Source organism: Phacochoerus africanus, chromosome 3 (assembly GCF_016906955.1).
Source record: "Phacochoerus africanus isolate WHEZ1 chromosome 3, ROS_Pafr_v1, whole genome shotgun sequence".
Lineage (NCBI taxonomy): Eukaryota > Metazoa > Chordata > Mammalia > Artiodactyla > Suidae > Phacochoerus > Phacochoerus africanus.
In genome coordinates, this window is record NC_062546.1 from 176,319,892 (window position 1) to 176,331,952 (window position 12,061).

A 12,061-nucleotide genomic window follows, 5' to 3' on the forward strand; every position below is an offset into this window, starting at 1 on the left:
GAATATATTCTGTTACTAAACAAATAATATTTGAAGAAGATAATATTTTGCTTATTAATGGGAGTAAAACACCTTTTCACTTTACATGCAGGTACTCAAAAATTGTAAAGCAGGATGTCAGTGAATTTGAATTCTGAACGTCAGTTTGAAGATGGTAACATGTTTAGTATATAAATCTTTTCCACTCAAACTCCACGTTTTAATTGATATTAATACAAATGGATGACTTCATAAAGAGCTTCAAATTCTCTCAAATAATGTTAGGTTTCTTATTCTTAGGAGGGCATATATTAAGCTGTTTTTAAAAGTGGTTTGCCAAATAGTGATTTATTTCTTTTCACAAATGATGTATCATTTCGTTAGAAAAATAAAATTTATTTAGCCATTATAATTTACATTAAAACATTGCTTACAGATAACATAATTGGCATTATGGTTATGGTACACTTTTTCATACTTTCACTTTTGTTACAATTAGAAATTTATAATAGTTGACCATAATGCTTTATTTTCTCTTCCATTTTGCTATCTTATGAAAAATCATGGTCGTTTTTATGTCGTGGCAAGAGTCTACTTGAAATTTTTTAATATGAATTTACCAATATCAAAGGAGGACATTGAGGACTATATCTAGGAAGATCACTCAAGCTGAGTCCTACTTACCTTTTAGACTTAAGGTTGGTAAGCATGTTTACAACAGAACAGAATCACATTCCGTTGAGAGAGAAATGTAAGACCCAGCAGACACAGGTTAAGACCTCTTTCATCCAAATGACTATACTAATAAATACACTAAATTGGGAATTATTTCTGAGTAATATCCCAAAGAGTGCTGATTCTCTCAACATTTTAGTCAGAATCATCTGTTCCTTTTTTTCCTTTTAATCCAAAATGTATGTTCAGATTGATTGACACATGTAGTTTTCCCAGGTCACAGTGCTTTGGTGTCTTACACCATGCTCACTATTTTTCTTTTCAGCTGCCTCTGGAGATGTACAGACATACCAAATTCGCACAGCACCCACTAGCACCATCGCCCCGGGAGTTGTTATGGCATCCTCTCCAGCACTTCCCACACAGCCTGCTGAAGAAGCAGCGCGAAAGAGAGAGGTCCGCCTAATGAAGAACAGGTGCGCATATTGCATTTACTTAGATTGTTGTCAGTCATGTACCCTTCAGATTCTGCCAGACATGTGTCTTTAACATCTGCCAACAATAGGATCTTTGCATTGAGATGTTTTTTTGTTTTTTTGGGTTTTTTTTTTTCTGGTAGAATTGATGGACCTTGCTGAAACTTCTTTCTTTCATAAGCTGCACTTATGAGATGGCTAATGGGATTGTGGGTCAATCTCTGATGATAGAGTAGTTGTTTTTCATGCGGTCTCCCCATGGGAGATTTAATGCACAATTTTGCTGTATTTTCACTATTGCTCTAGCTAGGTTATTTAAAAATTGTTTCCTATGATGAGTAATATTTAAGAAGATCAAGAGTATCATGTGTATATGTTAAAATTAAATGTTAGGCTTTATTTATGCTAAATATATTTGTAATAAGGTAAATGCATAATGGCCGGTCCAAGTTTTAATGCTTATTATCTTTACTCAAAATAATAACAGTTTAACACAAAAATCTTAAGAGTTAGTCTTCAAAAATGAAAATGCTACATATCAAAAATTTATTAAATGTGGGCAAAGCTACCCCTTAAAGTAACTTCATAACTTTAAATGGTTTTATCATCAAAAACAATAAAAAATTCTTTTATTTATTTATATTTATCTTAGTATTTTTACTTTTTTAGCTTAGGTTTTTTGTTTTGTTTTGTTTTGTTTTTGTCTTTTTTGTGTTTTTCTTGAGCCGATCCTATGGCATATGGAGGTTCCCAGGCTAGGGGTCAAATCGGAGCTATAGCCACCAGCCTACGCCAGAGCCACAGCAACGCTAGATCCCAGCCGCGTCTGCAACCTACACCACAGCTCACGGCAATGCCGGATCCTTTAACCCACTGAGCAAGGGCAGGGATCGAACCCGCAACCTCATGGTTCCTAGTCGGATTCGTTAACCACTGCGCCACCACGGGAACTCCTTTTAGCTTAGGTTTTAAATACTTAGTTAGCTTAAGATACATTAAGTAACCGAAGACAAACCAAAGAAAATGAAAATAAAGATATTGAAAGTTTGAAACTATGAAAATACCCCTCTGCTATTCATCCGAAGATTCTTCAAATGTTATAATAAAGCGAAAGAAACCTAGAGATGGTATTTAGAGAGGATCTGGATTCAGGTCCTAGATCTACCCTTTTCACCATGACTTTGGAAGGACATAAGCTTCCTAACCTCAGTTCTCTCCTTTCTAAAACACAATCTCACTACCCACCCAGGGGGTTGCTTTAGGGATCAAATAAGATAATTCCTTTGAAAGTACTTTGATTTTGTTTGTTTGTTTTGCTTTTTAGGGCCACACCTGCAGCATATGGAAATTCTCAGGCTGAGGGTCAAATCAGAGCTGCAGCTGCCTGCCTACACCACAGCCACCGCAACCTGGGATCCAAGCCTACAGCTGCGACCTACACTACAGCTAGGCAGTGCTGGATTCCTAACCCACTGAGCAAGGCCAGGTATTGAACCCACATCCTTATCATTACTAGTCGGATTTGTTACCACTGAGCCACAACAGGAACTCCTGAAAGTCCTTTGTAGCTGCAGTGCTCTGTTGAAATGTCTGTTTTTATGGAATTTCATGTTTCAACTCAGATCACCCTTTCATTTCTAAAATATTCCTGTTACAGAATTACATCTAAGCTATGAGAAATGGCAGTTTTTTCTCGGATATTAGGAAAAGAGTTGGAAACAAGCTGAGTAACTTATTTTATTTGTGCTGCGTCGTCTGTGATTTTCTTTATTTACGTTGCAATAATAAACAGAAGCATAAAAGGCATATTCATGTTTAAATGTATTTGAAAATATGAATTAAACTATGCATTTAAACTCTAAGCTTTAAAATGTAAGGAAATGTTTAACACTTTTTATTTTTTTAACACTTTAAAATTTAAAACCATGTCTGATTAAAAAACAAGACTAGATTATAAAATTTAAGATAACAGTATTTACTAAAGAAACCAGTTCTCAGCAGGCAATCAGGTAGAAAATAAATCTCTTGATTATGAAAACAACAGAAGGACTTCAGATTACGTCTGTATAGTTTGGCTCTGTGTAACAGAAACATTTCCTCTTATATAGAAAAGACTTTAAGCAGCGTAATCATATTGGTTGAGGCAGCAGCACTGTGTAGCTTCTTGTCTGCTCTGTTATGCAGAAAGCTGCACATTTATGAAAACTCATTAATTTGACTGGTGTGCCAAATTTTCCTTTTTCTCTCTTTATGATTCCCACCCCCACACCATGTTGGGGACAGGGCATACATTCATAGCTACAGTTGCTAACAACCTTTGCTTGCCTGAGATCTTCAGAGAAGCTACTTGGCTTATGTGGATGCTTTAATAAAATACTTTGGCTTGGCTTTAATTTCACTGTAAGGAAACTTCCCATTGTCTCTGTTATAGCCCCCTTTTCCCTTTATTCTCAGATTACTGCTGCTTCTACTTTTCCAACCTCCATTCATTAGAATCTGGCTTACATGCCTACCTCACTCCTATATGTATTCTTCTCATTTCATTTTATTTTTCTGGGAGTATTTGACACTTCTGACTGCTTCTTTCCCTCAACTCTAGGCTTTCTGACTGCCTTTCAGGTTTTCCTTCAAACTTGCATCCATACCCATATATCATCAGCTGTCTGCCGATACTTCCTAGTTGTATATATTCTGTCTTTGACCTTTCTCCCTTGAGGTATTATTTATTTAGAGCCCAGTGTGTGCTAGACACTATACTTCATTTCTTTACGTATTTTATTAATTTTGCCTACAATGAGAGAGAAACTCATCTCCACTTTACAGAGGACATATGGTTCTAAAAAAGTTAAATATCTTGCCAAAGGTCGCACATTTTAAGAAATAGGTTGAACTAAAAGATGAGGCTGGGTCTGGCACCAAAGCCTGTGCACATTCTGTCTCCCAGATTCCGGTATGCAGCAGTCATCCGCTCTGCCACTCAAGCTGGAAACACATGGCAGTGTGCTAGAAGAATGTAGTCCCAAGAGGCAAGACATGGTGTGCATTCCTTGAATGTTTATTTTGCTCAAATAAACATAAAATTAAAGATTTAAACTCGCATTAGTAACAGCTGCTTTGGACCGTGCCCCACGTTTCATTTCCTCTGCCACTGTGGATACTTAAGTGGAAAAGTTAGAGAAGCACTCTCCTCCTGGACATGTTCACCATGATAAACATCCCTCATGCACCTCAAACACAGCTTATCCTCTTAAACTAAACTTTGATAAGGAAAAGTTGTAGGAGTTCACGTAATGGCACAGTGGGTTGATAATCCGGCTTGTCTCTGTGGAGGTACCAGTTCAATCCCCACCCTGGCACAGTGGGTTAAAGATCTGGTGTTGCTGCAGCTGTGGCGTAGGTCACAGCTCTGGCTTAGATTTGATCCCTAGCCCGGGAACTTCAGTGCTGCAGGGGCGGCTGCAAAAGAAAACAAAAAAATTGATCCTCAAAGCCTATAATCTAAAAATTGCCATTTACTCAAAAATGAAGTGGTAAGAAGGTATGGATAGTTAAATTAATTTGTGTTGCTGTGGTAACAGAAAAATAAAATCTCAGTGTCTTACAGAACCACAAAGATTTCTTCCTCACTTGCGTTATTTTGGCAACTGCAAGTCAGCTGCTGTGGTTCATCTCCACATGCTGCCAGCCCAAGGAGAAGTATCTCTTTTGAGACCTGTCATTCTTGTAGCATAAGGGAAAGGGGCACTGCTTTTTAAAGTATCTCTTTGATTCTGGTGAACACATCCACTGGGGATACCACTGGCCGAAGCACAGACAAGGACAAGCCAAATGTCACTGAAACAGGGGTGTGTGCTCTTCCCACGGGGTGGAGGAGAAGTACGAAATTTTGGAAGCAATACAACCCACCACTCCTGTCTTACAATTTTAGGGTTTAGGAAGAATTTAATAGGTTTCCTAAAAGCAGAAATAATAAAGGAAATGGTTAATAGGTTTGAGTCTAAAAATATAAAACCTTTGATTAGCTGAGGAAAAGATAAAGTAACAAAGCAAACACCAAACTAGAAACATTTTAACAAAGTCAGTAGACTGATGATTAAGGATATGGATAGGCAAATTCAAAGAGAATGGATTAGAAATGGGGTTCAAAAATTTGAAAATTCAAAACAGTGTATGCTGTGTAATTTAAGGCACATCCATTCAGCTGTAAGAAATCAACCATTAAAAACGAAGATATGGAGTTCCCATAGTGGCACAGTGGTTAACGAACCTGACTAGGAACCATGAGGTTGCGGGTTTGATCCCTGGCCTTGCTCAGCTCAGTGGGTTAAGGATACAGAGTTGCCGTGAGCTGTGGTGTAGGTTGCAGGCACAGCTGGGATCTGGTGTTGCTGTGGCTGTGTTGTAGGCTGGCAGCTACAGCTCCAATTGGACCTCTAGCCTGGGAACCTCCATATGCCACGAATGCGGCCCTAAAAAGACAAAATTCAAAAAAAAAAAAAAAAGATTGAGAATGTTCATAGTGGAAAAGAGCGGTAACCTTACCAAAGAATATATATTATCCCATTTTTATTTGTTTTTATTACAGAAGTAAAACGCACATTATAAGCGCATTAGAAAACATAACTTGAAGTTCCTGTTGTGGAGTAGTGGAAATGAATCTGATTAGTAACCATGAGGTTGGGGTTTGATCCCTGGCCTCACTTAGGGGGTTGAGGATCCGGCATTCCTGTGAGTTGTGGTGTAGGTTGCAGACACGGCTCAGATCCTGCATTGTTGTGGCTGTGGTGTAGGCTGGCAGCTGTAGCTTTGATTTGCCGCCTAGCCTGGGAACCTCCATATGCTGTGGCTGCGGTCCTAAAAAAGCAGGAAAAAAAAGATATTTAATCATCACTTTTGGGAAACCACAGGTGTTGTATGCACTGTATTAACATGCCCCAGCTAAAGGCTACCAGAAATATATTTGCAGTTGAACCAAAAAGGGGGGGGGAATATTTAATTACCACTAATTAAATATTAAAATATTTTAATATTTTACCACTAAAAATAAATTATTACCACTGGTAATAAAATAATAATTATTTTATTACCACCAGTGGTAATAAAATAATATTACCACTAAAAATATTAACATCCTGGAGTATAACTTTTTCCCTTAATATGTATATATATGTACGTGAAAATAACGTATTTTTAGCATGCAGTTTTTAATTTTTAATTTTGAAATAATTTTAGCTTACAAGAACAGTTGTAAGAAGAATGTAGAGTTCCAGATACTCTTTATCCAGTTGCCTTTAATTTTAGCATATTAATGAGGCTGTGTTTATCAAAACTTAACATTCTGTCATATATAGTGAATGCTAATTAACATAGTATTTATTGTGGTATAATACTCTTAACTCTCCATTTTATTAGAATTTCCTCAGTTATTCCTTTCTATTCCTTTCCCTTCCAGAGTGCAATCTAGGATCCAACATTGCATTTAGTCATCACAGTTCCTCACCTCCTCCATCTCTGTAGCAGTTTTTTCCTTGTCTTTCATGGCCTTGTCATTTTGAATAGTAGTCAAGTTTCTTTCAGAATATCCCTCAGTTTGAGCTTGTGTGATTACCTTTGTAATGGAGATAATGGATTTGGGGGAAGAATACAACTGAGGTATGGTGTGCCTTCCTTGTCACATCATATCAGGGAGTGTATGCTAACATAACTCATTATTGGCATCAGTAGCTCTTGAGTATTTGGTTAAAGTGCCATCCAGGTGTCCCCACTGCAGAGTTATTTCTTTCTTTTTATATTCTGTTCCTTAGAAACAAGTCACTAAGTCTAACCCACATTCAAAGGGAGCAGAATTAAACTCTACCTCCTAGAAAGGAGATATTTCTCTTTAAAGTTTTCCCCATTAATTTTAGTAGTCACAGGTGAATTTTTCCTGCAGTAGTTATTTCTGTGATATTCTAATGAGGATTTTCTATTTCCCCACTATTAACTGGAATTCTTCTATAAGGGAAGTTTGTCCCTTCCCTGTGTACTTATTTATATCAGTATGGGCTTATGGATTTTTGCTTTATTCTTGGGGCTGTAATTCAGTATTATTTATGTTATTGTTAAGATTATTCCAGCTTTGGCCATTGGGAGCTCCTCCAAGTTGATTTCTGTGTCCTTTGGATGACGTCTTATTTTTCTTTAAGCACGTCTTTACTTTCTGGCACTACTGTGGGATCATCCAAGCTCAACATCTCATCTTGTGTTTTCCCTGTTTTAGCCTTGAAATCTGCCATTTCTTATACAACCTCTGGTTTCTTTTGTTTGTTTGTTTGTTTGTTTTTGTTTTTTTTGCCATTTCTTGGGCCGCTCCCATGGCATATGGAGGTTCCCAGGCTAGGGGTCGAATTGGAGCCATAGCCGCTGGCCTACGCCAGAGCCATAGCAACACCGGATCCGAGCCGCGTCTGCAGCGTACACCACAGCTCACGGCAACGCCAGATCCTTAACCCACTGAGCAAGGCCAGGGATCGAACCTACAACCTCATGGTTCCTAGTTGGATTCGTTAACCACTGCGCCACGACGGGAACTCCCAACCTCTGGTTTCTTTCATTGAAAAATGGTATATAGAAATCAGCTGGGCACTAGATGTGCTCTTTGCTGTTACAATTTCACAGGCCCTCTCCCAAGACAAAGCTAGCAAGTGTGTATGTATGTGTGTGTTTTAAGTATATTTGTCCTGATCCCTCTGATTCTGTAATCTGTAACTACAGGGTTCATTTTAACGCTCCCTCCCTTTGCTTATTTGTGACTTGGTTCTCTGACAGAAACCTGGCTTCCCATTAAGGACAGTTTATTTATATATTTGTAAACTCTAGTATTATATAAAATAGTTTCATAATTGCTAACTTGTACTCCTTTGAGAAACAAATTTACAATATAGTATTTATGTATAATTCTTTCTGTGTTTAGCCTTAAAGAACTAGGCAAAGCATTGTTTTCAAAGTTCCTTAAGTCTGCTGCTTTTTTCTCCACCCTCTTCAGTGAGGTAATGTTATATACATTTACAGTACAGTTAGATTTTTCAGTGTCTTCATTCAGTTCTGGGATTCCCCGATAATCCTAGTTTTTATTTTAAAATTTTCATTACTTTGGAATTCCTCTTGTGGCTCAGCAGGTTAAGAACCCAACATAGTGTCCATGAGAATGTGGGTTCAGTGCCTGGCCTTGTTTAGTGGATTGAGAATCCAGCATTGCCACAACCCGTGTTACAGGTTGTAGATGGAGCTCAGATCCAGCATTGCTGTGGTTTAGGTCTCAGCTGCAGCTCTGATTCACCCCTAGCTCAGAAACTTCATGTGCCACTGGTGCGGCCCTAAAAAGGAAAAAGAAAAAACTAAAATAAATTTTCATTACTTTGTGCTGTATAGTTCTACCTATGGGATTGACAGATGTATAGTGTTATATATCTGCCATCACAGTGCCATGCAAAACATTTATACTACTCTAAAAAAAATCTCTTGTGGAGTTCCTACTCGTGGCACACTGGGTTAAGAACCTAACTACAGCCAGTCAGGTCTCTGTGGAGGTGCAGGTTCTGTCCCGGGCCAGCACAGTGGGTTAAATCTGACCTTTCTGCAGCTGTGGCTCAGATTCATTCTCTGGCCCGGGAACCTGCATATCCCACTGGTGCAGCTATTTAAAAAAAAAAAAAGGCGTTCCCATCGTGGCACAGTGGAAACAAATCTGACTAGGAACCATGAGGTTGCTGCGGGTTTGATCCCTGGCATCGCTCAGTGGGTTAAGAATCCGGCATTGCCGTGAGCTGTGGTGTAGGTTGCAGACGTGGCTTGGATCCCTTGTTGCTGTGGCTGTGGTGTAGGCTGGCAGCAATAGCTCCAATTAGACCCCTAGTCTGGGAACCTCCATATGCCTCGGGTGAGGCCCTGAAAAGACAAAAAACCAAAAAAAAAAAAAAAAAGACCTTAGATAAAAAGAATCTCTTAGGATACCTTATTGCCCCTGGAAGCCACTGAACTGTTTGCATCTTTTTTTTTTTTTTTTTTTAATCTATTCCAGAATCTCGTGTAAATACAGTATGTAACCATTTGGATCTGGCTTCTTTTATTTAGCAGAATGCATTTAAGATTCATTGATAGTGTTGCACGAATCAGTAGTTGGTTTTATACCTGGTATTCTATTGTATAGATATGGCTTATTCATTTACCTTGAAGTTCATTAGTTGTTTCCAGTTTGGGAGGATTATGAATAAAGTTAGTAGAAATGCTTACTTACATATAGGTTTTTGTATGAACTTTCAATACACTTGAGTAAATATCTAGGAGTGGCCTGGGTGGATAAAATGGTAAGTGTATATTTTGTAAGAAACTGCCAAACTCTTTCTTAGAGTGGCTGTACCATTTTGCCTTTCCACCAACAATGGATGAACATTCCAACTGCTCTCCGTCAGGTGTTAAAATTTTATGTTTTACATTTAGGTCTGTGATCCGTTTTGAGTTAACTTTTTTATAAGGTGTGAAGAGTTTCAAGGTTCATTTTTCCATATGGCCACCTGTTTGTTCCTGAACTATTTGTTTAAAAGACTATCCTTTCTCTATGCTACCCCTTGTACTTTTGTCGAAATTTAATTGACTATATTTTTATCAGTCTATTTCTGGGCTATCTAGCTGGCTTCAGTGTTTTGAATATCTGTTCTTTCACCCATACAATCCACTGGGAGAGTCTTTTCATTCTCTTCTATTCTTAAAAATATTAAGGAGTTGCTGTTACGGCACAGCGGAAACAAATCTGACTGGTAACCAAGAACCCAGGTGCGATCCCTGGCCTCCTCGCTCAGTGGGTTAAGGATCCAGCATCACTGTGAGCTGTGGTGTAGGCCTCAGACGAGGCTTGGATCCTGAGTTACTATGGCTATGACGTAGGCCGGCAGCTGTAGCTACAGTTCAACCTTGGAACTTCCATATGCCACATGTGTGGCCCTAAAAAGCAAAAAAAAAAAGATTCTACATAGAAATTTTTGCGAAGATTTAAGAGGCTATCTCCAAGCTAAAGATTTCTTAAAAATTTTTAAAGTTCATTTCAGTTTTTTATTCTACTACAAGATATAATAGTATTTAATATGAAAATGCTTGCAATGCCTCTGTCCCATTGATTTAAGATTGGTGCTTTAAAGTTTTTTTTAATCAACTGAGTATTCTTTCTACTCAAAATAGATGATATAGAAATGTTGCATAATTTTTCTGTCCTTTTTTACTTGTAGGGAAGCAGCACGAGAATGTCGTAGAAAGAAGAAAGAATATGTGAAATGTTTAGAAAACAGAGTGGCAGTGCTTGAAAACCAAAACAAGACACTGATTGAGGAGCTCAAAGCACTTAAGGACCTTTACTGCCACAAATCAGATTAATTTGGGATTTACATTTTCACCTATTATGGTGGAAAAAGGACTGGCCTGGCCACATCCAGAAAGACGAAATAAACATTTTATTTTCTAAACATTTCTTTTTTTCTATGCGCAAAACTGCCTGAAAGCAACTACAGAATTTCATTCATTTGTGCTTTTGCATTAAACTGTGAATGCTCCAACACCTGCCTCCACTTCTCCCCTCAAGAAATTTTCAGCACCAGGAATCATGAAGAGACTTCTGCTTTTTATCCCCCACCCCCTTCAAGAAGTAATCATTTGTTTACTTGTAAATTGATGGGGGAAATGAGGAAAAGAAAATCTTTTTTTTTAATGATTTCAAGGTTTGTGCTGAGCTCCTTGATTGCCTTAGGGACAGAATTACCCCAGCCTCTTGAGCTGAAGTAATGTGTGGGCCGCATGCATAAAGTAAGTAAGGTGCAATGAAGAAGTGTTGATTGCCAAATTGACGTTTTCACATTTTCATTGTGAATTATGTAAAATTGTTAAGAGATATACCCTCTAAAAAAAGAATTTTAGAATGGTGTTGAAGAAATTAATGAATTCAGAGTGCTTTCTGTGTACATTCTCTTCAATACTGAAAACTTGTTCTTGGTTCTTAAAAACATTCTGTATTCACTGCAGCTCTTCCATAGGGCAGTTGTTGCTTCTTAATTCAGTTCTGTATGTGTTCAACATTTTTGAATACATTAAAGAAGTAACCAACTGAATGAAAAAGCATGGTATTTGAACTTTAAATCAAAGTAAAAATACAAAGCTTGTTTTAGTTTAGTACTAAATTCTAGCAGAAAGATGCTCATTAGTACAGTCCCTTGAGTTATATAACAAGGTTTTTAAATAAATGTTTTTGTCATCGCCTTCAAAAATATTTATATTGTCACTCATTTACTTTAAAAGATTTTTCTAACTGTTCCCCTTTGCACTTATACCACCAACAGGAAAGCCTTCAAAATGTTAAAGCAAAGTGATGTATTTGTTTGTAAAATATTTTGTGTTGTAGAAAAATACTGATTTTAAGCCTTTTCCATATTAACATACTTTAACAGAGTATCTAGTGAATCTTTTAAATGAAAAAAGTTATAAGGTATAGTTCTTTAAAAGTACAGTATTAGATATGCACAAGGGAAATAATTTTCTTCAGACATGTTTGAATGACTGCTGTACTACAATATTTGGATTGTCATTCTTGAAAAACTTTTTTTGTTGTTGTTTTCTTCTCAAAAGAATAGTTACACATTAGCTTTCCAAAATGTTATATAACTTTTGTCATTCTGTGAAGGAGCTACCTGTTTTAACTCCTAACTAGAAAAGTCTGTATTTGTATGTATCATGCATTGTTTCCAATACTACTTTTAATTATTATTATTCATTCTACTCACTAAGCCTGATAAATTTAAAAGTTACCATTTGAAAAAATAATAACACTGAGATGGCTTTGAAAAATTGGAGATTGACAATGTCAGATTATAATTTCTCATTTGAGAAGGTTATTCCTTTTTTAAAATAGA

General features: G+C 37.3%; 1 protein-coding gene across 9 annotated transcripts in view; it reads left to right on the forward strand.

The window, feature by feature from the left end:
* CREB1 (cAMP responsive element binding protein 1) overlaps nucleotides 1–12,061 on the forward strand; it is a 67,617-nt gene that overhangs the window by 50,520 nt on the left and 5,036 nt on the right. For 6 of the 9 annotated variants that reach the window (XM_047773349.1, XM_047773348.1, XM_047773347.1 and 3 more), the window contains 2 exons: nucleotides 980–1,130; nucleotides 10,391–11,957. In XM_047773349.1, coding sequence (XP_047629305.1) covers nucleotides 980–1,130; nucleotides 10,391–10,535 — 296 coding nt within the window. In that variant the 3' untranslated portion in view covers nucleotides 10,536–11,957. Of the gene's footprint in view, nucleotides 1–91; nucleotides 155–979; nucleotides 1,131–4,074; nucleotides 4,224–10,390; nucleotides 11,958–12,061 lie in introns of those variants that run through there. The other 3 variants (XM_047773355.1, XR_007134074.1, XM_047773351.1) reach the window with 3 other exon arrangements.